General features: G+C 34.7%; 1 protein-coding gene across 2 annotated transcripts; it reads left to right on the forward strand.

The window, feature by feature from the left end:
* Positions 1 to 3: 3 nt before the first annotated feature.
* On the forward strand, positions 4 to 25241 carry LOC100179534 (protein KIAA0100-like). 2 transcript variants are annotated; one of them, XM_018815660.2, is made up of 45 exons: positions 4 to 243; positions 625 to 748; positions 922 to 971; positions 1302 to 1476; positions 1667 to 1870; positions 2112 to 2337; positions 2735 to 2965; positions 3210 to 3370; positions 4056 to 4153; positions 4322 to 4404; positions 4627 to 4807; positions 5018 to 5117; positions 5294 to 5373; positions 5614 to 5872; positions 6057 to 6248; positions 6553 to 6819; positions 7167 to 7621; positions 7958 to 8092; positions 8570 to 8740; positions 9226 to 9430; positions 9629 to 9830; positions 10948 to 11043; positions 11328 to 11501; positions 12527 to 12669; positions 12950 to 13177; positions 13678 to 13843; positions 14170 to 14320; positions 14806 to 14965; positions 15433 to 15606; positions 15877 to 16057; positions 16581 to 16683; positions 17211 to 17365; positions 17748 to 17886; positions 18336 to 18465; positions 19019 to 19190; positions 19566 to 19706; positions 20054 to 20295; positions 20530 to 20757; positions 21195 to 21316; positions 21761 to 21965; positions 22430 to 22654; positions 22985 to 23256; positions 23872 to 24001; positions 24341 to 24481; positions 24814 to 25241. In XM_018815660.2, the coding sequence occupies exons 1-45, from the start codon at positions 164 to 166 to the stop codon at positions 24994 to 24996; spliced, it is 7740 nt and encodes a 2579-aa protein (XP_018671205.1). In that variant the 5' UTR covers positions 4 to 163; the 3' UTR covers positions 24997 to 25241. The 2 variants fall into 2 exon arrangements, with proteins under 2 accessions (XP_018671205.1, XP_018671206.1); XM_018815661.2 differs by lacking the exon at positions 9629 to 9830 and adding an exon at positions 10285 to 10414.
* The last annotated feature ends 860 nt before the right edge of the window (positions 25242 to 26101 follow it).

Consider the following 26101-nt stretch of genomic DNA (forward strand, 5'->3'; position numbering starts at 1 on the left):
GTGAACAACAGCAAAGTAAGCAGTACTTTTACACCTGTGATTGATACTGACTCTGACAGTTACAATATCAAATGGCTGGCATAGCTATGTTGAATGACCTGAGACAGTTCTAGATTTCTCAATGACAATTTAGTTTACCGAACTTTCTGCAAAACTTGTAACCATGGAAACAGATGCAGAATCTATGATGTGGACCTCTGCTTATGTCGTCTTCTCTATCTTCACACTATGGCTTATTTCAAAGTAAGAATATTTAAATATAATATATCTAACTTTCTTTTTGCCAGTAAGTTTTTAATATAAAAATATTTTTCGACTTTGATGAACTTTCATGTTCTACTCTATTGGGTAAAAAACTCTCTGCCTGGTTATTCTAACTATCTGTAGCACAACAAAACTGAAACCTTTTAGTTGATAGCACAATGTAGCTGTTAAATAATAAACCAGATGGTGTGCACGACTGCACATTGTCATGGCATTGGTCATCTAGTTTTGTTAACCCCTTCTTTTGTAATTAAAGTATAAATAACACTACATACATTATAAAAAAGTATCTCGCACACATTACAAACTCTACCCAAGTTTTTAAAGCTTAAAATATGTATATATGTGCTTTTGTACTAGGTTATTTATCTGGTGGGTCGCAAAAATGATCAAAAACAAATTTGAAATTGACGTTGCCGTAAAATCTGTTGGTTTGTTTTCCGCTAAGGACATCTCTATACGCGTCAATCAACTGCAGACAATAGTAAGAATAGCACATTTAGTAAAATAGGGGACCCTTCAATTTGTGCATGCCCACTATGTCTGCCATGTCTACTACATCATAGCGGATAAGCACCAATTAAAGGGACCGTTAAAATAATGGTATTATTATTGTTATGCCGAAATAATGAATAATGATACAATTAATTTTTACAGGAAATTGATAAAATTGCTCTTCAGCTCAAACTATTAAATCGCGAAGCCAGGTGAAGGTCCATACCATAGTCATATTTACATCAAGTTAATATTTTCACATTTTTTGTAAACATACAATTTTTTTTCTTTTGAATTTTGCCACCATTAATGTTGTTTATGCTTGATTTTAAATACTAAGTTCTAATTTAATCTTAAAAGGTGAAATTCTTAATTAAAAAAACCTTATTTTTTAGGTTATGATCTTTTAATCCTAATCCTCTAATCATAGTCATGGTAATACTATTGTTCTTTAGTTTGAGTTGTGAATCATTACTGTTCAGTACTAAACATGTTAAGGCAGCTTCAAAATCTGTAAATAAACAACCTTTCTTGTTTTTTAGCCACACAGTTAATCTACATGTTGGTGAAATTCGGGTTCGTGGTGAAATGAATAAAATCTCGACTCCTCTGAGCACATTTGATAACCACACCACTCATGTTAAAACTCACAGAAGGACTGGTTCCTTTGCTCGCAGACAACTTGCTTTTATAAACTTTGTTCAAAAGTTGTTCAAGGTAGAAGCTTCTTTTGTTGTTTTAATTGGTAAAGCAGCCGTCTGTTTAAAGAATCTACATCTAAAAAGTTTGATTCTTTACTTTTCCGATCACATTTTTTCGTGCACATAATATAATGTTTTTTGCTCCTTTACAAACTGTAGAGAACATTTATTGGGTAATTATAGTTTTATAAGTTCGCTTTATACAGTATGTCTCTGTTAACGTGGATATGTTAAACATCATGGTCCTCAATGCTTTCCTACCCGACTCCCTCCTTCATTTCAACATGAAAGGCATTCGTCTTGCTTCAGAACAATATTTCTGCATCTCCGACAATGTCACACCTTGTGCTGTATGTGGCAGCTTAAGTGTGGAAAGTATAGATGGTAAAATTCTTAAGAGTCCAAAAGAGGTTGGTGATATTTTCATGTTGTTCTATTTTTGGTAATATTAATTTTGGAAACATTTGTATATATATGCGTACTTTGTTTTAATTAAACCAAATAAATATTTTTGCTTAAATGTTGTGTTGTTCTCCAACAAAACTCCTGTAGTTTAATTAAAACACCCCCACCTTCAATTAATGGCTTACAGTGCTCTTCCATAGATCTATACTTGTCAAATATCCATCAGCTCATTAACCAAATGTCCAGGTGTCCCAAATTACCTCATGCATTGCTGAAGTCTCCACTTCACTTCAAATTGTGATTGCTGCTGAGCAAATTTTCCCAAATCTTGACTTGACTTCTGTAGAAGCCAACTGTTCCAAACTACAAGTTGATATACATGAGGGTGCTCTCATACCTGGCATCATGCTACCCAAGCTTGTGGTACCAATGCAGGAAGTGGAAGAAACAAAATCTCCTTCTGGTTTGCTAGGTTCGACTTATTTAATATTTTTACTTTTATATTTTTCATGTTTTTATGTTTGAGTGTTATGGCTAGCAAGATATGTTTTGATGTTGCATTGGTTAAAATCCTGGGTTTTTAGCCAACAAAATGCTAAATTTGAAATATACAAATATAAAATGAAGAATGCCCAGCCCACAGAATTGAAGTTATGTTTTGGCAACTATTTTTAATATATATAATAATTCTGTTCTGTAAAGCCAATGTCCTACAGTTCAGTACATCAGAGGCTCTGGATTGCCAGGCACATTCAGTCTATTAAGCAAAAACCTTAAAACTGAATTTAAATATAATGAAAAATATGAGGAGTAGAACAGTACCATGTCTGTGACCATTTCCATTACATCTCCTATTTAAAACTCGGCAGAAAACCTTGAGTCTGTGATCAACAAAGTTGTCAGCCATCTTCCAGTTAAGAGTGTGATATCCGTGAAGAATTTTGGACTTGCATTTTACGGAGACGAGACGATGGGAGAAACCACACGAGGAGCTCATGTCTGCTCCTCAAATATCATCCTGCATCAATATAAAGACGATCATAATCTTGTTCCCGTATTTTATAGCAGACAGGATTTTAATGGATTCAAAGTTCCAAGTGGTAAGAGCTTGTTTTTCTACAAAATTAAACTAACATTCAAGGTGGAATTTAACAATGAAATCTAATTCAGGTTTGCCATGTCTGGTATTATTGCCTTTATAATAGAACAATATTTTGTAAAATGTTTTAATAATCTTTATTTCGTAATATATTCTTGAAACTTTTGATGTAGCAAGACAAATACATAAATCGTCATCATGAGGAATGCTTGTTACCAACTGCTAACCTAATCTGGTTTAATCAGGTTCAGTCCGGTTTCAAGTGGATGACATGACAATGACTGATTATTACAAGCACAGAGTGGCTGACATGGGCAAGACAGTTGTGGAAACCAAACTAACTTCTAATGGCGTCCTCTCTACTTGTGTGGACTTCACTTCTTGGCATGCTGACTATTTGCATAAAGTTTGTTATTTTCTAACTTATATTTTTTTACTATAATCGATAGATTTTCTAACTAAGCTTAGTCTTATAAACCATAGTGTATAAAAATGTCCAATACAGGAGCAATTAATTGTTATAATGTTTGTGAGTCAAGTAAACTGCAATACATAAGGAACTCGTTAGTAACACAGTAATCGGTAACTTTTGGCTTTGTTTGCGTTGCAGTGCAAATATAAATAAAAAGTGTATATAGTAATAGTCTCCTATATCTCTTATTAAAAGAAAACTACAAAATAATTGTTACGCTGGACGAGGGGCGAACTCGTAACGTTAGGCTATAATCTGTTCCTGTCACGCACTTAAACTTCACAGTCACCAATGGCTAAGGAAAAGTGCTTTGTTGGTTACTTCTGGTTTGTTTATGATCAAGCTTTTGTTATTTGACCGTTGTATTAAACCAGTTAAATAATGTTGGACCAGTTAGTTTATTACGTGCTTACTCATTACACTGCTTTCTTGTTTGTATACATTTTGTAAACCCTTTTTAAGTAAGTTGTTTTTCTTGTTGTTTTCAATTTAAGATTTTATATTTGTTGTTACAACAAAATACATGATTTACAAAATAAAATGCAGCCAATAGATATAAATTCTGTTAACACTTCCATTGGTGGTTTCTAGTACATCACATGCAAACACTTTCATGCAGGAGTCTGTTGAGTTTTGGAGCATTATTATTCGCAAACTGCAGGATGCACAACGTCAGAAATCTTTTCTCTTAGAAACAGTGAAACATAAAACACCAAGGTAAATTTATTCCTATTTCTGGTGTTATTCTAGCCCGCATCCCAATTTCAGGAGGACTTTACCGAAATTGAATAAAAAAGAGTTTTGTAGTTTCGTATACATTTTACAAGTTCATTGTTACAGCAGATATTGTATGTTTTTCGACAGTTTAATGTTTATATTTTTCAGTCCATCCACACAGAAGCACAGAACAAGAACTATCAGCGCACCCGACACTCCATTCAAGTTCTCACACCCAGATATATTACAAGGTACACTTGTTGGTACTTCAATATTATTGCACATTAGATTTAAATAAATAGAAGAATTGATATATATATTATTTATGTGGGCAACATCCCCAAGAAAAGCTTTTAGCGTTCAAGTTTAATGAGATTAACACAAATTTTCCAACCTGTTGTTTTCCTTTAAATTATACACAATATCTAGTCCTAGTGCATGTCATTTTTAAAAAAAGCTCTAAATTTCTAAAGGTACAGAAAATAGTCCATTCCAGTCAACTGTACCAATCCAACCATTACAAAGCAACAGTTTAACAAGTCTTCTCAACACTATGGACATTAGTATTGTGTTTGAATGCACAATATATGACGCTAGTATAGATGTTATTATGACAACTGTAATGGATGGTGAAATACAACAAGATCCACCTGGGTAAAAACTTATAAATGTTATTAATTGGTATTAAATTCCAATAACTAGATGTGGGGACTGTTTTGTATTAAATACCAATATCTGTATTGTATATTCTTGCTACATTTTAATTTATTATTAAGTGATTCTAATATTTTAACTTATGTTTTGATATTGTTATTCTTTTAGATTGCATAACTAAAATAAAAGAACAAACATATATCTCTACAGATTCAGCATTGGAATAGATTCCTTCACTGGAAGCATTGATCAAAGTCCCAACTCTCGTGATTTAAACTTCATGTCAAAGTTAGACAGATGTTGGTGCATTGTAAGAATTTCTACTTACCCCACTATTTCTCATTTTTAATATTAGTCAGAAAATATATGAATTTTATCACTAACAAAATTGCAAAAAGAAACCGTAAAATACACCTGAAGGGTATGGTAAAAAGGATTCAAATATACAATGTTATAACTATAAGAAAAGACTGTTATTGCTTTTAGGTGAACCAAGATGGGAATGCAATGCAAGTGAGAAACACAGGGGAGAGCATCGCATACACACAAACTCATTCTCCATACAGGTGATACTAATAGAATTATTTTTTCACAACATACCTCTTCTAGATACCTATCTAAAAAACTTTTGTTTCAGAGTCTCAGTCAGTGTAAATTGGGTTATTATTTAACTAATCTAAGCCTAAACACCATGTCGATTGACATAGTATGACCATAGAGCCTCACCCATATATAATAAATGGAAAATTTTAACAAATTTAATAATGAATGGAAGTTTTGTAACAAATTTTAATGTTTATTCACAGACAAAACATTCATCAATGGGGGCGTGCATGTAACTTTGACAACCTGCATTTACATGGTTCAGCTACTTTCAAACCAACATACAGCACAGATGAGGAAGAGTTGGTTTCGGAGATATCGCTTCTTCTCGATGTAAAAGTTATCGGGCTGCAGGTGGAGTTATCTAAATGTGCAGGGCAAGCTTTGGCAAGTGTTTTGCAAGTTTTAGGCAAAGGCAAAAACTGCCAGGAACCCCATCAGACGAGAACCTTCTATCGACAGGTATGACTTTAAAAACATAAGGCTTGAAAGATATCAACTTATACTTTGGAAATTTTAATTAGTAAAATCAGCACATGTGTGATGTTTTTTATTATTCAGAGTTTTAAAATAAAATTTCTAAAATAATTTTGAGTTTTGACCACTCCCACTATAAACAGTTATGATATTTTAACGTTGTCTGCAGAGCACAGTTGCAACTCCATATATGGTAGCTGTTGAAGACACCACACCCCCACCACACCCCACCCCTCAACACAGATACAAGTTCACTGTGGCTTGTGTGGAAGCAGAATTATCTAACGTCAATCTATTCATATTATCTTCAGATGAAACTAGATGTGCAGACTGCCTTGTTGTTCGTATTGACCAATTCAAGGTACATAGAGTTTTAAAACTAGTCAACCCACAAAACAAGGCAATACTTTAACTGGAATTGTTTGCGTTATGCCAATCAATGGTTTAACTGATTCTGTGAAGCTCGTTTTACATTACAAAGTTAGGTTTTGGGCTAGATTTTATGTAAGTTATAACAGTAATTCTCTTTTTTTTAAGTAAGGTATTTTATAAAAAGGTTTTGTTACAAGAATGCTTGGACCATTATTTTTTTTTCGTCAATAAATGTTACGATAAAAGTCAAGAGAGAATTTTATGGTTGAATTTGTTTTACTTTTCCACTTCAGACAGAACTGAGTGGGGGAAGCTCAGGTAGCATAGATGAGGATGATGCAGGTGTTTGTAGGAACATGACGGTCCTTGGTGTGGCTGTTACTGCTGTCCATAACCCGTACTTCTCAGCATTTGCATCATATGAAGCTGGGCTCACAGGTCGCATGCCAACCACAAGTGTATCTTCCAGTGTTCGGAAGGAGCAAACACGAGTTGCCGAATACAGATGTGTGGAAGCTGCGTTTGTCATTCCGAGTTATCTTTCATTCGATGTCTTAGAGGTGGGTGTAGAATGTGATTGTCTGGTTTATGAACTGGTTAATTGTAAATATATTTTAATGCAATGTTTGGCAACTGTTAGAGCGCCTGGGGTTTGATATGTTACAATATGTATGACTTTATGTGATAATATAGTTGCATTATTACTACTATGCAATGCATGACATTGAAACAGTATTTGTTGGCTTAAAAGATACCGGATACCGGGTAGATGTGAAGATGCAGTCACACTGGTATGGAGCCAGTGTAATGTATGTCCAATAAAGAGTTCCCAGTGTCCTCATTACAATTTTACACCAGCCTGATTGCCTTTCTTGTTGTTTCTCTACTCATGCACAACACTTCATAGATCACGTACACCGTCAACTACCGTTCTCTTGATGATGATCCCTCCTCATCTTTACCCTCCATTGATCGAGATGAGAGAGTCCTCCGTCAGCTCTCAGCATCCCTAAGCTCCGAGGGTGATGTCAAGCTCCACTGGAGTCCAGCTCTTCACGCTCTGGTCCACCATGAGCTCACAGACTTCGCATCGTGTCTTAAACCTTTTCTGGCAAAGAAACCACCCAAAAAGTTATCCCCAAGCCACAGCAGACCACACATCTACAATGACGGTGACCACCACACTGCACAAACCCAACCACGGAGGAACAAATCAAGCGTGACAATGTTCGGTGATGCGCGAGCCTCTTCACCAAGGAAGAGCAAACAACCTCTTCAGTTTAATGTAAACATCACTTCATCTGTACTCCACTTTGATCTCTATGATAAACGAAATGTGGAGATCAGAATCTCTCCATTCAGGTATTAAATAATATAAGTCATTGTAACGCTGTCAGTTTCCCTCCAACCAAAAGCAAAAACTTTTTTTTCAGACAGTTTTGTCTTTGTGTTCATAACTCATAGCAAGGCTTGTAAAAAGCTATACGCTGCCGATTTCCAATAAGCTGTCAATTTTCCCTCACATGGGCAAAAAAGTAACAATAATAAGTCTTGTAACAGCAAAAACATTTGAACGTTAAAACCGAAATAAAAATGCAATGTACATTTAAACTTCTAAATACATGTATGTTGTGCAGACTGTACCACTGATAAAAAGGTAGAAACTTTATATACTTCATATAATTTCTTTCCTTCCAGCTGTGACCAAATAAACCAAGTGAACAACATTAGTTTTGATAAGTTGTCCATTGTTATGGATGGAAACAAAATATTCCAATTCACAAACAACGTTATTCAGCTCAGCTCCTATAATGAATTCTGCCAACGCGACAGGTATGCACCAAATAGGTTTCTGTATATTAAGGGGGGAAACTAATATGAGATGGAGTTAATAAGACAATCCTGGCTTAACTCCTAGCTAGGTCACATGGTATGCCACGTCGTAAGCCCTCACATCTGATATAGAATAGAATATTAAAATACACTTTTTCATTTATGTTTTTAACTTTTTGTGTTAAACTATATTGTTTGCAAATGTAAGTTTTTTGGTAACATAACTTTTTGAAAAGTATCCTTTTTTTATTTTTATATCGTTTCCTTGCCGACTGACTCTGACAGTGTTTGTTTTTTTATTACTTTCTAAATACAATTTAAAGCCAGAAAATTTCAAACATTTGATGGCGTTTGTGGATTAAATCTTTTAATGCTATTGTAATACTTTAACACAACACAAACTACTTTTATTTATTAATCTTTACCTTAGGTATAACCTAGTCATCATAACTTTCTTCATGTTATCTAAAACTACAGACAAGGATTCAATGATTTAAAAACCGCCTCAAATCGTGTGTGGTCGTTTAAAATAGGAAGTTGGGTCTGCCATTTCCCTTACAAATATGACTTTGCTGCAACTTTTGATAAAGCAATCAATGTTTGGAAGTGGGTCAAGGGATTATACAGGAAAAAATCTCATCCATTTAGGTGGGGAAAAGTGTCACAGCAATGCCAGTAGTTAAAACGTGTAATTTGACTAATTTCACACTTAAATCTTATGGTAGTTCTATGAATGTCTTTGGTGTTTGCCTAGTATATGGGCTTTGTGAGATGAATGCACTTTTTAATGAAATTAACAATTCTTTATTCGTCTTTTTTGGTTACATGCTGTGTTAAGTTTTTTACTGTCTTAAGTTAGAACATTTTATAAACAAATAAAGAATTAACATCCACTGTCTTATATCATTTATCTTACTAGTTAACTCTCTGAGGTAATGGGCAAACCTGACTTCTCAATTAATTAAAAAAACAACACTTCTCTTGTTTTGTATCATTTGTCTAAAATCTGGTCATATTTATTTCGAGCAGGCAAATGTCAAACTTTGCCCTTTATGCCACATCAGTTTTATTCCCCTACCATAGGTTCACAGTTTCATGATAAAGTATTTAAATAAAACCCACGTTTCCTCCAGGAGTCCTCGTCTTCCTCCTGATCTTCTCATCTGCATCAATGAGTTTCGTTTCGAGCTCGCAGATTGGGAGTTTGAGTCCCGTCTCCACGACAACCATGAACTGATGATGGATGAATGGGTGGAGAGTGAGAAGAGAAGAAGAGTACTCGATCAGAAGATGGCTGAGATCCGGAAGCAGAGAGGAGAAATGCTTCCAGCTAAGAAGGTTTGTTTTTTTTACAATGTTTAAATAATTTTAACCCAGAGTTTGAAAAGCTGATATGATTACACAACATGAATAGTTTTATATTAGTAATCAATTTTTGTAGTTTTGTAAATTTTTAAGGTCTTATTGACAATATTTTTGGCAATAATTTACAAAACAAAAGTTTTTTTCAAATTGTGTTTACCCTGCTCATGTAAGGTTGAGGATCTCTACTGCCGCTTAGAGGAAGAAAATACAAAAATTTACCTGAGTCGTTGCCGAGAAATGTATCAGGGAAAACCCCCAACTTTACACACTATGCCGATCCATATCGGTGCTAACCCAGAAACCCCGGTTATAAATCTGAATGGGCCGACTCCCTTGTCATTTATGTGGCAACTGTCAGATTTTAGTGCAACAGGTTCGAATAATGTCATGTAATTGCTGCACCTTGAAGGACTACTAACCCCAAACGCCTTGCCACGATACAGACTACTTAGATTATTACTTTTATAATTTTGCTACAGAATGATTTAATTTTAGCAATTTTTTGATGAGATTTTACTAGCAGCATGGAGCTCTATTTTATTTAAAATTCCAAAACTAACTACGTTACATAATACATATATATTGTTCGATATGAATATATGTATGTTATGTTAATTTTATTACAAAGTGCAACATAAAACCAGTTTTTAACAATAACAGCACCTATTTCTCAATTTGTGGGCAGTAACCTAAAAGTAAGAAATATTGGGAAACACTGTCTTAGAGTCACATTACGTGTACATGTCGCACACACATGCCTGTCCAGTACAAAACACTAAACTAACTCAATTATTTTTACTTTGTTTGCATGCATGGATACTGACCAGGTGGAGGAATTGTATTGCCAATTATCCAAAGCCAGCATTAATATTTATCTCAATCGGTCACGAAAACTTTACACTAACCCTGTACAAGTTAACCTACTCACATGGACTGTGTCTAACTTTCAACTATCAGGTTTGTAAACTTCCTTTTTTTTAAAAAAAAACTAGCGTTGCTCTTTAAAAAGTTTAATTTATTTTTTTGAGTAACAGTCTGACTAACTTTTTTATACATTGTAACATATGCAAAAATTTACCGTTTAAGGTTTTTAATAAATATTTATAGCAACTGTTTGTGAGCAGGAGGTTGATTCACAGCTACAGCAGAATAATATATATTTGGTAAAATAAATTGATGTAGTAAATCATGTAATTGTATACCACAAAATGATCCCATGTCTATACCATACATTATTAAGAAAAAAACAAAAATAGCATTATTTATAGTACATCTGCAAACAAGAAAAATCTCATGCATCCTGTTCATAATATAACATTTATAAACCTTATCTACATGGCTGATGCTGTCACATTATTTCAAAATACATTTGCACTTTGCAATTCTGATGTAAATCCATCTTACAATTTTATAATATAGTAAATAGTTTCATAACAATCCATTCTAACTGTTGGAATAACAACAGTTAATATCTGTACCCTATATTTCAGTTTTAGCCGATGAATCCATGCATGGGATGGAAAATGCAATGCGTACAATAAGAACTATTGACCATGTTTCACCATTTCCATTCTCTAATGATGCAGGTACTGTTTACCTTGCCTATTGTATTAGATTTAACTAAACGAAAGAAATTTGTTATTTGTTTTGCACACCTTTCTTATTCTTTAATATCAGTTTGATTATAACTTGCATTTTCTGTTTTGTCAAAACATATTCTGCTAAATGTCATATTTTAAATGTTAGTAGTTACTGCATGTGTCTGTTGAAATAAAACAATAGTCTGCCATTAAAGGTATTACTAGTATTTTCTCTAAATAAATCTTTAAAAATGATGTGCTTGAATTGTATTAATATTCGTAATCTTCAGACTCTGAGCCGGAGTTTGTAACTTTATGGTGCCGATGTATCTCGCTACGAGCAGCCAACCACCAGGTACGACTCCGAAATTATCCTCAGTGTTTGATGGACTACTCTGACTGGAAAATTTATGGAAAGTTTTGTGGAGCTGAGCAAAAGGGGCCACCAGCCTCACAAAGAACAGGTTTATTTTATAATTTAACTTTTTTATGATACAAGCTAAGGCTGTGAATTTTCCCATTTTTTGTTTAACCTTTGACCGTTCAATTTAATCGGTTAACCGATACAAGTGTAATCCTACTAAAAGTGTCTTGTTTATCGCTTTTCTCTTCTCGAATTTAAAGGCAACTTTACAATGTACGTATGGCGGTATGGACTAGGCTCGCAATACACGCGCAAACCTTCTCAACGTCAAAGTAATGCTTCCTTATTCGTATTCAAACCTGTCTTAAGCACCTGTCGGCTAAATAATTAAAAGGCTAAATAATCAACATGCGAATTGCAATTATGACGCTAATAATCAACGAGTGAATCGCTATTATGACGCAAATAATCAGCGTGTGAATTGCTATTATGTCGTAATCAATTGCCAGGTCAAACAATCGCTATTATGATGCAATAAATTCTCGGTGAATGCCTGCTTTTTCGTAATGAACATGCTGCTTGGCTGAGGAAAACATTTAAGTTGTGTATTACACCAATATAATGTTGCAAAACTTGTTACCCTGCGGTATTACAAATCAAGATTAACGACGTAATCGCAGTTGTAGGGCACAATCAAAGAAAAAGTGTCGCTGCGCACCCTGTCTTATTGGAAAGAAACAATTAACAAACGGGAACACGTGCCTTTCGTGTAAATAAGACAGTTATTGATATATGTGTATGCCCTATGACGTCATAGGTTCGGTTAATGACTTGAACTTTCTGTTAGCGGTTAACTTGTTGTTTTCCTTTCTGACTAAAAAGCTCTCTCTTGTTGTTTTCTACCTGACCAAAAAGCTACCAGTTATTTATATATATATATATATTTACCCTCAAAATTCTGGGTCTTTCAAGTGCTACACCCATTATTTTTTTCTGTTGGGATTAGGTTTTACAGTGAGTTTTAAACTTAAGAATTATGCTACAAACTACTAAAACCCCAACAGTCCAACACAGCTTTATAATCTAGTAAATCTACATAATAACCCAGATCATACTATTCCACAGAATACGTCCATCTTCCTGCACCTTGGGGTCCTGCAAAGGTTGAAAGGAACATGCCAGCACTTAAGTTCTACTACGATCTAAGTAGCGAAGTCCATGTATTTAACATGGCATGGGGACCTTGTTGGGAGCCTGCTTGGGGCCAGGTAAAAAAAATATTTTTTTCAGTTTTAGCTTTTAATTTATTTTTTAACTTTTGTAGAAAGTAGTTGAACAAACAGTATTAAACAGTTTAAGTTTTACCAATTTAATTTTAAGATGTTTTTAGCTTGTAGTATTGCTTCATTCATACATGCACCATATGTAACAGTGACATTATACATACAATATATCACTCTTTAAAATTGTTACATCATTTTGGGTCAATAGTTACTTAACGCATATAAATACAAAACCCAGCAACTACTTCAATTATTTGTATTCCAGGTAAACTTGGCTACAAATCTTCTATCTAAAGCCACCATAGACCCCAGCACCCCACTGCCCTGGTGGGATAAATCAAGGAACCTCCTACATGGAAGGTTTGCAATGTCCATGGACAGAGCAAACCTCCTACATCTGGCTTCACTTGACCCATACAATACAACTGAACACATGCACTGGGATTGGAAAAATCTTTACATGGATTGGACACCTGGTTGCTTCTTATATAAGGTAGGAAGTTGGGATGTGATAGATATGCCCATTCATGAGATGCCAGTTGCTTGGACTAAGGGTTTAAATAAACTTTGGTCAAAAAAACAACTGTCCACATGGTTTCCAAAAAAATAATTTCAAAATGGTAATTACCCACAAAGCTACATACTTGAATGGAGTAAAAATAATCAGTCGTGCGACAATGCATGGGATTTCCATGAGAAAACTAGTCAATGAACTTTGACTGTTTCTAGTTTTCTAAACTACTCTAAAACGGTTGAATTTGCGGTTTTGATAGGCAATATTTTCAAAAGCTGTTTTTTTTTTTCTGAAACTTTGGTGGTACCTTTAGATCACATGTAAGCATTTGTATCAATGCACAAATTTTGATTTTTTGTATAAGCCCCTTTAGAGGTGTATGACTTACAAGAGGTGTATGAAACAGAACACTCTTGTTATAACAACTGTCATAACCCAGCCTTGTTATGCGGGTTGAGTAATTTCATCTATTAATCTAGGGTGACTTGGACATTCACATCCGAAATGCATCGAAATACGATGATGTTAGATTCTTGCATCTTCCTCAGTTAAAGATGGAGTGGAAGTTTAAGTGGGTGTGTCTGGATGCTGGTGATCCTCATGATCATCATCATGCTCTTCCTCATGCTCCTGATAGAATTGAAGGTAAACTTATTTATTGAAATCGTACGTATTGAGATTTTTTGGTATGTATAGTTGGAAGCGAATAGGAATAATTGTTGCATGCATATTGTGAATTGGCACAATTATTTCAAAAAACACTTTTAAACATACCTTTTTCTTTGTTTAAAACTGCTGGTTTTGGTATAAAAGTAATGTTTGGCAAATCTGTAGTTTTGGCTATAAAAAATCCAAGGGTCTTCTTAATTTTCGCCAAAATCTCCCCCCCCCCCAAAAAGCACGGACCAATTTAAACAGACATTTTACGAAAAAATATGCTCTACAGTAATACATATATTTTCTTCCCCCAGGTGACCTCAGTGAGCATGACTCGTACCGATACTTCCGGTCACGCAACATTGATCTCGAGATTAACTTAGACACGAGGTCGCACACCAGAGATTATTCATCTGGAGGAAAGGATGGAAGTGAGAGAGACAAACCGGAGATGTTGTTGTACAGGTGGAGGAATTGTTGTGTGGTTTTAAACAAGTGGTAGTGTTGTTAATGGGCTGACTGAGATCTACTTCTGGCATGCCTCACTTTGGTACCGCAATCATATAGAATAGTCACATGGTCGCATCGTATGCAAAAGATAACAAGGTAAAGGTTTTGCTACCATGTGCTGCATTGGACAAAACTGACACGGTAGTTGCTTTAACCGAGTGCAATGGTCATTACTTTGTTGTTCAAAGTTGTCACTTATAAAAATAAGATTAGTCTTGTCTTTTGAGGTTTTAATTACAAAGTATACAACAGCAACTTTCACCAACTTTTATATACAAGTCATGATTTTCCCGGTCATTATTTCTGAACATAGTGTTTTGGATATTTATTATAAATGTATCAGCTGTATTCTATAAAAATAATACCATTATACTACCGCTGTTGGCAACAAAAAAGTTCCCTCTTTCTTACCAAAACCCACAACAAACAAATATTTCCAGCACTACCCTGAGGTGGTTGAGCAACTTTGGTTATGCGGTGAATGCCGTGTCTCGTCCTGTATGCAAAGGACCAATATTTGGCAACCAAGCTCCGCCAAAACTTAAACTAAGTCGACATTACAGGAACGTGAAACCTTCTTTTCAATTTCCAGAGCTCAAAGTAAGATTATTTATTTAGTTGTAAACTGTTGGAACTTGTTCTAAAATTGTTGTTGTATTAACTGAACTACATCAAATAAACTTTTCATTTCATGCAATTAGGATAAAAACTGTGTAATTATTTTATTAAACTCAAAATGTGTAGGCATATGTGATCTATATTTTCATTTGATCAGTTAATTATTGATCAATACTTAGAACTGACTGGGTTTTTAAAAATTCTAAATAAACTTCATATTTTTTACTAAAAACAAATGTCTGTTAAGCACAAGAATTTCTTTAAGGTTTAAACAGTTTCTTTTTAAAAATTCAACACATTAGTGAACACTGGATTGAATATATTAATATTAAATATTTTGCACAAGAATACATACATCCACATAAGCGGTAGCAATGATCCTTGAACCCTGTGTCCTCTGGTTCATGACTGACAACTCAAAAACTGTGCCATTATCATATCTTGTTTAGGTAAGCTACTGGTCTTCATACGCCCAACAACTTGGTATTGAATGGATATGTGGGGCGGGGAAAATTGATTCACATTTCCGGTTAAACCTGGTTCCATATGAAGGTAACTTGATCAGGAGAAGTATGGGACAATGGCAGATCATGGCAACTACATGCGAATTATCAAACACTAAGGTATGTTTAATAAGATATGTTAACATGTGGTGTCTGGTATATAATACTACTTAGTTCGGTTTTCTTTTCTAAAAATGTTGTTCTGCAACCTGGTCTATCAGAGGCTGTTTATTTACAACATAAAAAATGCTGTTTTTTTTTCGAGTTGAAGAGACACTTTTTTTTGAGTGGAAAGCAAAAAAATTATCAAACATTTTTTGTTATATCTTGTGTTTTACTTTCTTTTGCGCAATAAAAAGTGTTTTAACTTTTTGTAATTATCTATTTTAGATTTATCTACTTAAGAGACAAGAATCAAGCTCTCAAAACCAATCGCCATCAAATAGATCTCTCGGAGCAGAAAGAAACTTTCTCCTAAGTCTCTCAAGCATGTCATATCGTCGCGACAATGTTTCTGATGGCCTCAACACACCAGACAACTTGTCACCAACAAAACATTCCACATTTAAAGGTGTACACACTATTAGATTTTACTTTACTCTTACTTTGGGAAGAGATTACAAGAAATTGCCTTATGCTCCTGTAACATATTGTGTTTTGCTTTTGTTGTTATTGGCCGTAAGCCATTTGTGTGACGTAACATCATTCTTTATGACGTGTGTCATTGTGTGGCAATGCCAGAAACGTAGCAGTTGTTTTTTTGAGGGATTAGTAATTATTGGCTTTGGTGTAAAACGTATTATTATAATAAATGCTTGTGGAAGTACTGCAGGGCCGGCCGGCCAGGGTGTTCTGTATATGTTTCCAATGGAGAGACGCAGAATTCTTGCATGCGACATCTCTAATAGTGAATATTCCCTGAAACCATCTTTAACTATTTTTGTATTCAATAAACATGAAATTTACTTTTTGTCAGATTTTTATTCAAGGAAATATTGGGTTGTTATTTAGGGGGTTTTCTTAATATTCTATTATACACAGTTTGACGATTTGTAAAAGTTTTGTTTCTGAATTTACTTTGCTTTTCCATTCAGGTATATCTGATCCACAAGCCAGGAAAAAGGAATTTGAAGAAACAAAATTTAAGAAGAAAAAGACAAAGAAACAAACTTCGCCGACTAAAAGACCACAAAACCAGTGAGTTACAATAATTGATGACCTTTACTTTAACAACAACATAGTAATTTACCTATTTACTATTTATCCACCAATAAAAAAGCTAAAACTTTTTGTTAAAACTATTCTGTACATAAAACCTGGTTGACAGTTTAAGATATCAGAAGTTTTTACCATAATTTTTTAGTATGATCCGTGTTTTTCGTTTTACATTTTGAAAAACATTTGTTTTTTTCAGTTTCATCTCAACATTTAATTACAAACCACTTAATGATTTACCATCAATTGTGATCACTGTCTTTTAATCCCTGTTATTTGAAGATTTATAAACATTTATTTTGTAGTTTTTTTTACTAGAATACTCATTCTTTGAACCAAACAATTAAATACCTACGTAGTACGTACATGCATTTTAGTTGGTGCCAAATAATTGCTAAATAAAATACATTCATTTCATCACTACCTACACTTCTTTAAACTCAAACCAGTTTTAGCCTGTTGAAACCAGTTTTAAAACATGTTAATTAAACTCAATTGAACTTGTCTAGACACAGTTTGGTTGTCCATGACTTGAAAGCAATGTGGACGACCGAGAACAGAGATGTGGGGTATGGGTTGTATGAAGGTTACAACAAGGCAGCTGTGCTTCGTAGAAACCTCAGTACAAAAGTTCTTAGTCGACTGCGAGTACCTAACAACGAAGGTGGGTTGGTTTAAAAATGAAATGAATGTAACCGCTGTTTTTGGCTGTATGTTTTACAGTCTGGATGACATAAAAGCTGTTCGAAAATTTGTTTTTCTCTATACTAGTAGGGTCCAATAACAATTGTACAGCATGCCAGGGGGCAGAGAATTTAGTTTTGTTAAGATTAATTACTTTTATCCCCTAATCGTGTTGCTGGTTTACTAAGAATTTATATAATATAAACTGCACTCATTAAAAAAAACTTTTCATCACTCAATGGTAAAAAAATTAAAATAGTTACTTTTAAACACACACAGGCTGGATAAAGGTTGCTTTTAAACTCACATAAGCTGAAAAATGGTTACTTTTAAAAACAAAAAATATTGTTAATATACCTTAGGTGAGCGAGAGAAAGGAGAATCAGTTCGTAAACCATCACAAGCAGCACCAGAGTTTGAAACTGGTTCTTCCAGTGGTTTCGGGCGGAAAATGATGGATCCAAGTTTGCTGCATAAACTGCTTGCTGAGAGTGATAACAGGTTATGAAATGTTTGATAAATATTTCATGGTCATCACTGAAAACATTGTGGTCATCACTGCGAAATTTGGATCCTTACATATATTTACAATGCACAATATATTTACAATTACATTTAAATGTCCTCAAAACTTTAATGGTTTTAGTTTAGTTGACTTTCTCAGTGTATTAAATAAACCTTGAATAGTATAGAAAACCTACATCTCTGTAATAAAAACAACTACATAACTTTGTATATTTTTATTTTTTGTATGCTTGGCAATTTGAACAACCCATCAGTAATAGCTTAGGCAATAACAGATAATGCTAAGTTTAAAATTAATTTAAACTTAGCGTTTACTGGTTACTCTTACCACCAAGCAACGGGCTGTAAAAATAACTATTTAAAGATCCCTTTGATGTAAAAGTTCCCAATAAGCTTATGTGTTGATATCTATGTTATTACTGCAGGTTTGTGGTAGGAACTGATGAAACTGTGACAAGCCAACAAAAACTGAGGGGAGTTGCTGCTTGTAAGATGGATGATGTGGTTAATAAGAACTGGCTGATTAAGTTTGTCAACTGCCAAGTTATGTTGAAGGTAAATTTATAAATTCTAAATATTGTAGGGTGGGGGAAGGTGAGACACTTTTTCATTCTATTTTTTCGTCTCATTTGTTTGTAAGCAAATAACATTCGAAGACTTATTAAAGCTTATGCTTACGGCTACCATAAACCATTGTTAATTGTTTAAAACACAGTCAGAATATTTGGATATTGTGTGCTAAAGGTGTCCCATCTTCCCCCACCCTACTATATCTGTTATTGAATTAATATAGATGTATTTCCTAGCGGAATAAATATTCATTTTGTTTTGAGATAAAAATACACCAGATAGGATAAAAAATAAGGGTTTGGGGTTATTTGAACTTCTAAATCTAAAACAAGGGTACGTAACTTATTAATTGGGCATTTATAAAATGGAAAATATAAAATTTATATTAAAACTGTGGCTGCATTACATTTTATGGAGTAAATTATAATTTGGTTTTAAATGTTATTATTTATGTTCGTCAAAAAAGTTTTTTGGGTAACTTGATGTATATGTTCATTCTGAAGTTCGTACAAAAGTAAACAACTTTAATCTCCTCCAGGGTCCACAAACACAAGGTTACCTGATAATGACTGCAGCAATGGCTGACTTTCTCAATCGTGACCACCAAGTAATGTGGCGTGATTGTCAGTTGACCACGAAATCCTCATGGGTCGCTTCTTTGACAGGAACCCAGATTTTTGCCACTGTTGAAAAGAATGCTGCCTCTTCTGGTAGGTGGGGTTCATATCTTGGTGATAATAATGATAACTTGATTTGTCCCATTGATTATGGAAGTGAAGATTTAGAAATAACTTAAACGAAAAGACAAAGGGTGCATCACAAACTTCAACAATTTTCAGAAATAATAAACAGTTTTGAACATTTTTAACAAACATAGCCACTTTCCTACAGTTTTTTTTATTTGAGTTCTATGTTTGCATCACTGGGAATTAAGAAACGTCACTAGTTTTACGTTAAAGCAATCAGGGGTGCATGAGTTCGTCGCAACAACTTTAGGGGTTCACCAACCAAAGAAAAGGTTGAAGAGCACCGATCTAACTTGTTATAATCCTATATCATGTATATAAATCACATGTATATCACAGGGCAAGATGGCGAGAATGTTCCATGGTTATCAGTAAGTGATATTGAACCACGTGGACCAAGTCCTGGTATGCTTGATATAAGTGATTTGATGGGAGGAGGGCAAGCTATTGGGGGTGTGGTGGGTGATGGGGTGTCCGCTGGTAAGTCAATGTTATTAACAATCCTTATCTGAAGCTTGATCTTCTAGTATGTTTAGGCAAAAGGTTTCTAGATCTCTCATAATAAAAACCAAAGTTTTTGGTTACATCTATTGTTTTTTTTTTCATTCTTGCCTAAAAACCACTAAGTTGAAGAACAAATTGTAACTCAGTCATTACTTTAATTTTTCTTTCCACACATTATTTTGCTTCCGCTGTTAATGTGCAACTTTCATACCACAAAGAGAAATACCCCATTGATAAGAAATGGGGTTTTACAATAATAAATTGTACATAATGTGCAACACTCATATGAGAACACATACATCAGAGCACCATAAACCTTCCAGGCACTTTCCAACTTCAGCGTATCATGTCACGTTGCACGTGTCGCATGTATTATGTTGGTTACGAGGCTCTGGTTGACTCCGAGCAGACGGACTATGGACAACTTCTGCCATCCACGCCTGCAATGGAGGACAAGTTAACATCTCAGAGGAATAGATTGGCTGGGAATGACTTGTTGGGTGTAGAGAAGCCATGTAACATACTCACCATTGTACAACCAAACCTTGAAATATGTACTAATGCAGTAAGTACTTGCGTATAACAAAAAGTCGGTTATTTTAAAATTTCTTACCATTTTTTATTTTCACTTTATCCGAAGCATGGTATATTAGATATCTGAAAACGAGGTATTTTTCCATTCAATTTTGCACCAAAAAAAATAGGTTAAATTCATTATAAATGTCCTGGTAGAATATTTAGCTTAAAAAGGTTATAAAAAGTATTTTTAAAAAATCTTAACTTTTCCTAAATTTCTCAGAGTCAGTTCACAATGATCTTGGACATCGTCGAGAATCTTCTTCTGTACGTGGAGCCGGTGATGCGGGAGCATTGGGAGCGAGTGGATCGGATGCGGTTCACCCTCCGTCTCACATCCACTGATGATGTGAAGAAACATCGAGATACGTTAGCTACGATGCAGAACAGGATTCGACTCCGACTTACAAATATGAGGCAACTGGAACGACAATTGTTCAGGACGGACAGAGTGGGTGGAACTTTCTTATTTTATCTATTGTTATTTGTATTATTAATTTTAATACAGTAGGGTGGGGAAAGATGGGTCACTTTTAGCAGCATAATATAAAAATATCCTGATCGTGTTTTAAATAAATAACATCGGTTTATGAGAGTCGTGAAATACGGTTTTATAATTCTTTGAATGTTCTTTGTTTACTACCAAAGAGGGCGAAAAAATAGAATATAAAGGTGTCCCATCTTACCCCACCCTACCATATATTTTTATCCATAACGTTTTATATTGGTTGTAATATTACCACCATATCTACGTTTTATTAATAAATAATATACTTTTATTAGTATTACTATAGTTTACAAAATAAATGCCAATTCAATAGCATGTATCTGAAAAAAACATACATAAAACAAAAGAAATATTATTTATATTTTCTTGTCATGTTTCAGCAACTTGACAACGATCCTTCCGATGATGATCTTTATGAAGAGTCGATCCGGCTGCGTGAGAAGCTTGCCGAGGAGAAGGAGAGGTTGAATGAGGAGAGTGAGGAGCTTGGGATCATCATCAGGTGATCTGTCGTCAGTATCATCTCAAATTTTACATTCTTCTCAATTTTTTCCTAATTTAATTTTTTTTTTTTTAATTAAAAGAGTTGTATGGATTAAAAAGTCAAATAAAACATAGTAATTTTCTGGTTGGTCTGGTTACATTTTAAAAAATGTTTTTTTTCTCAAAGATAAGTTTTTTAAAAAACTTGTAATTGTTGCAATACATCCCTTTCTGTTTGTTTTAATCAGACTAATAGAAGTTGAACAGTTTTCTTGATTGTGCTTTACTTTTTTTGTAGTTTCTTTAAACATCTTGGATGTAGTTGTTATACTCATGTATTATTTTAAATACACCCAATGGCTGTCCTACACTTCTTTTTTTTTATTTTGTAGTTTAAAAAAAAATCTTTTTTTTTTCAAAAGTACTCCAAAAGTTATTTAATAATGTTCCTATGATTCCCCAGATGCTTCAAAGAAATCTTCCTGGATCAAAAAACTCGATCATCCTCTCTTCGTCCACAACATCCGGATCAAGTTGATGAGGAAGAGGAAGCATCCGTTGTCAGGACGACAGAAGTAACGTTCGGTGAGGTGAAGTGGCACGTCACAGATAAGGATGGGCAACTTAATATTGCTCAGTTTGAAATGAGAGATTTTCTTTATGAAAAGGTGGGAAATGTTGAAACATTTGCTTTGTATGTTAAATATTGAATGGTTCTATGTAGATTGGTCGTGGCAGTGTCTGGTTTTACTTATTAAGGACAGATTTGAGTATTTTCTGTAGTTTATTAAATTTAATGTTCCATCTACTACCACTTTAAAAACTTATTAAAGGTACTTTTAAATCACATTTGAGCATATCTTTCAATACACAAATTTTAATTTTTCGTTGGTATGCCACTTTAAGGGAGAGCTCTTTAGCTTCTTGGTTATAAGATTATTGTCCTATGTATTCTTTGTTGGCATTAGATTTTAACTGTGTTGGATTTTTTTATTTCATTACTTCATGTACAGTACCTTTGCCTTTTTGTTGTTAATTATTAAAAAAGTGACAAAAATAATCAGTCGCAATGGTCAAAATTTTATAAAGTTTTGTTTTGTGTGTGTGGAATCAAGTATCATTTTAACTTCAGGTAAATAAAAGCGATGATTCGGTCGCTCATTGCTTTGAACTTGCCTGGCTTCGTCTTCAAAATCTTCTTCCCAACTCTCTCTACCGTGACGTCATCAAACCACGGCATCAGGCCGGACTCCGCAGCCACGGGATCACCGCCGGTGGAGGTCGCTCGTTAATTTTGCGAGTTCTCTGCAAAGTGCGCCCCCCTGTGGGCGGGATATCAGTGAAAGATCACGTGGAGGTAAGAACGATTCTTTTGACTTCATTAGTTAGCTTTGTTTGTTTGTTTATGTTAAAAAAACGTCATACGGGGATTTTTAAAGGTTGTTTAAAAATCGTTTTTATTACTTGAGCCTCATCGCTTGGAGGAGGCATGGGGCAACACTATTATAACATGGTTAACCAATTATGCGCCATTCATGATACAATAACGGCACTGTACCTGCTTGTGAGTAATGTATAAAACTTTGTGGGTATTAGTTTTATTAAATTATCATAAATGTTAAGCCCATAAAAACTTAAAATGTTCGAATTCTATTTTTCATAAGGTCCAACTTTGTATATCCACCAGGTCAACGCTGTTCCACTGACGATCCAGCTAACTTACCAGTTCTTTAAACGAATGATGAGTTTCTTCTTTCCTGACCGCTCTATGGCGCCACCGGGTGCCGATGACATGGACGATCGAGCGATGTCTAGCGTAGACACGCGTAACGCTACGTTGCTTGGATTTGCTGGTAATTCTGCCATGGAGAGGCATGGTAGTGTTGTGAGTTTACCTGCCCGACCACCCCCGCCTTCACCATCACACATGTCAACACCTGGTACTCTAAGAAGAAACAAGTAAGAAATTTGTGGTTTACTGGTTTTGAGATATTTTATTAAAACTGATTTTTTTTTTTGTTACTGCAATTTAATTTTTTTCCTATTTTGAATACATTTTTTTACAATAGGTTTGATTTCCGAATAGATATTGATAAAAGCCATAGATGGCAACTTCTCCGCTGAAATGGATTAAATATAAAAAACACGTTACAATATATAAATAATCGTGTACTACAGTGATATACAAACCTATATAGACACAGATGTAAATACATGGAATTAGCCCAAATAACATGTGTTCGTACAGAAATATCACATTCGCGTGAATCATACGGGATTATCCTCAACGAAAAATATTTTTAAATAAAATCTTTTCGTCATAAATATGCGGTCATATATGTCTGACGCACCAGAGGATACTAGGTTTAAGGACCAGTGTTTCCACCATTGTGGTCGTGTGTGTTCTTCAGCACGATACTAAACAGTGATTGCTCCAACCAAGTAATTCCTTACAGGAAGTCAAATTCTCAGAAGCAGACACGAAGTGTGTGAAACACACTACTAATGTTTTAACGACCGTCGCCCCACCACGCGAGAATAAATAAGTTTTAATCATTAATTTTAATTTTTTAGATCTTCAACGAAAAGATCAACGGTGTCCGAGGCAGTGGACGATGTTGATAAGATGAAGCTACGAGCTGCGAAGAACAACACCTTCCTTTATATTAAGATCACTGAAGTCCCACTGTGTGTCAGTTACAAGGTTAGATATGTTTACTTTTTTATTAAAAATACCTATGTGTCAAGGATAACATGCTCAATGTGCGTTGTCATACTGAAGGTTTTAAAGCTTTAAAAATTGTCGGCTACCTATGAAACGGGTGTCGTTTTAAACACTGCCCCGATTTGACGTAAAAACAATCCTAAAAAAAGAAAAGGGGTGTCTTAACAGTTTGCCACCGGTTCGGGAGTTTTGCTTGCGCATCACTTTTAAGAACCGCTTAGTGCAATTTAGATTCCTATATAGATTTTTTTTCGTTTTTTTATAGCTTTTTTTGTTATTTTCAAAATTCTAATAGTAGATGATTTTACTGTATTTTAGGGCGAAAAAGAGAAAAACATTGAAGACGTTCGTGATTTTAACGTGACCATACCAATGTTAGAATACCACAGTAAGACATGGACGTGGCACGACTTCGCTATGGCTGTCAAACGTGACTGTAAGAAACAACTTGTATCTCAGGTCAGGACTGTAGACTGTGACAATATTTTTGTTAATGTTTTTAATTTGGTTGCATTACGTATGTAGGGCCATGGATTATTTGTGTATTTTGTAATGTAGACGCACAGGGGAAAATGTAAACCTTGTCTGAAGTAATAATGGGCAGATTTGCTTCTGCACACGCGGGTCGCACAAATAATACCTAAAAATGGGCCGACAAGCAGCGAAACTAACTCATGGATATACAGAGTAAAATTCGGTCGTCGAAATAAAATGTTTATTCTGTATGACAGTACAAAGTATACTTGGACTATAGTTTAAAAGTTGCATGACCAGTCTTTCCACCCAATTAGCTTATCAAAGAGAAACTTCACATCAGTGGACGTGGCCAGCAACAACATTCCACCGCAAGTGAATCACAAGACCCCGAATCGTCCTCGGCAGCTGCTGAAATTGATAAAGCGAAAATTCTGTTCGGTAATTCTCTTAGAAGGACGGACAGTACACGACGAAGTATCTTTCGAAAGAAGAAGTAGCGATTTTAGTCGGCAAATTTGTTCTGTAATGTCCACAGAAGTGATGTGAATTCGCATCATTCAACAAAGGCAGTTCGCCCGCCCACACTGTCTGTGCAATATAAAGAGATTTCAGTTCCAATATTTATTTCATCTGTTTGAGCGTAAGTGCGTATACTTACTGCACTGTGTCGTATTACATTACTAATGTGAATACAAGGCAGATAATCGCTTGCGCTGTGTCAAATAAACATAATACCACCACAGTATTCAATCTTATAAATACAGACACTGTTAAACGACTAGTAAAACAGTTTTTGTAACATCTCTGTTTTAAACATCATTTGAAACTCTGTACATCCCGAACCACTCGATCAAGTGAGTATATTATTCTATGTCGTAGAATCTATGGTGTGACGCATTGATAATGTAAGCAGTATTTAACACTGATTCACCAGTTGCAAAACTGGTTCCCCATATATTTATATATAATGTCTAAAACTTAAAATAATAAACACCGATTTCCACAAACTGTAAAACGACGCTTTGTTTATTCTAATATTCGTGCTTTGTTTCCGCAGTCGAGCTACTTTTTCAAAAACGCTCCATGGATTCAAAAACTGCTGGCATTGAACAACTAGCGCAGTGTTTTCGGTGAATCTTATGTGTGCAAACTTTCATCTTTAATTTTGTTAAGCCAGACAAAGGTTAATCCCGTGCGTCGATATGATCGGACAATATTACACAGACACGGTCGTGCGTCAACTGTGAAAACACGGGCGTATTCGGTACGAATGTCAGGATGGAGGTTCTCGACTTTAAATTAAATGATAAACTCGTAAACACAAAACCAACCAAGGTGATTTTAATCATACGGTATTAAAATGTTGTATGGTACTGCGGGCTATTTTTATTTTTCAGAAGTTCTTTTTTGGGCGGGGCAACTTTAAATGTTATATGCGAATTTTTGTTCCAATCTTACGAAAACAGCCTACAATTCTAACCGAAAAAAAGTTTTCGGTTAAAATTGTGCGGTTTTGGTATAATAGTAATCAAATAATTTCAGCGCTTAAAATAGCTTCAATAATTCATATTATCAAGAAATAACTTTCCGGAATTCGTTATT

The sequence above is a fragment of the Ciona intestinalis genome, unplaced genomic scaffold, assembly GCF_000224145.3.
Source record: "Ciona intestinalis unplaced genomic scaffold, KH HT000098.2, whole genome shotgun sequence".
NCBI lineage: Eukaryota > Metazoa > Chordata > Ascidiacea > Phlebobranchia > Cionidae > Ciona > Ciona intestinalis.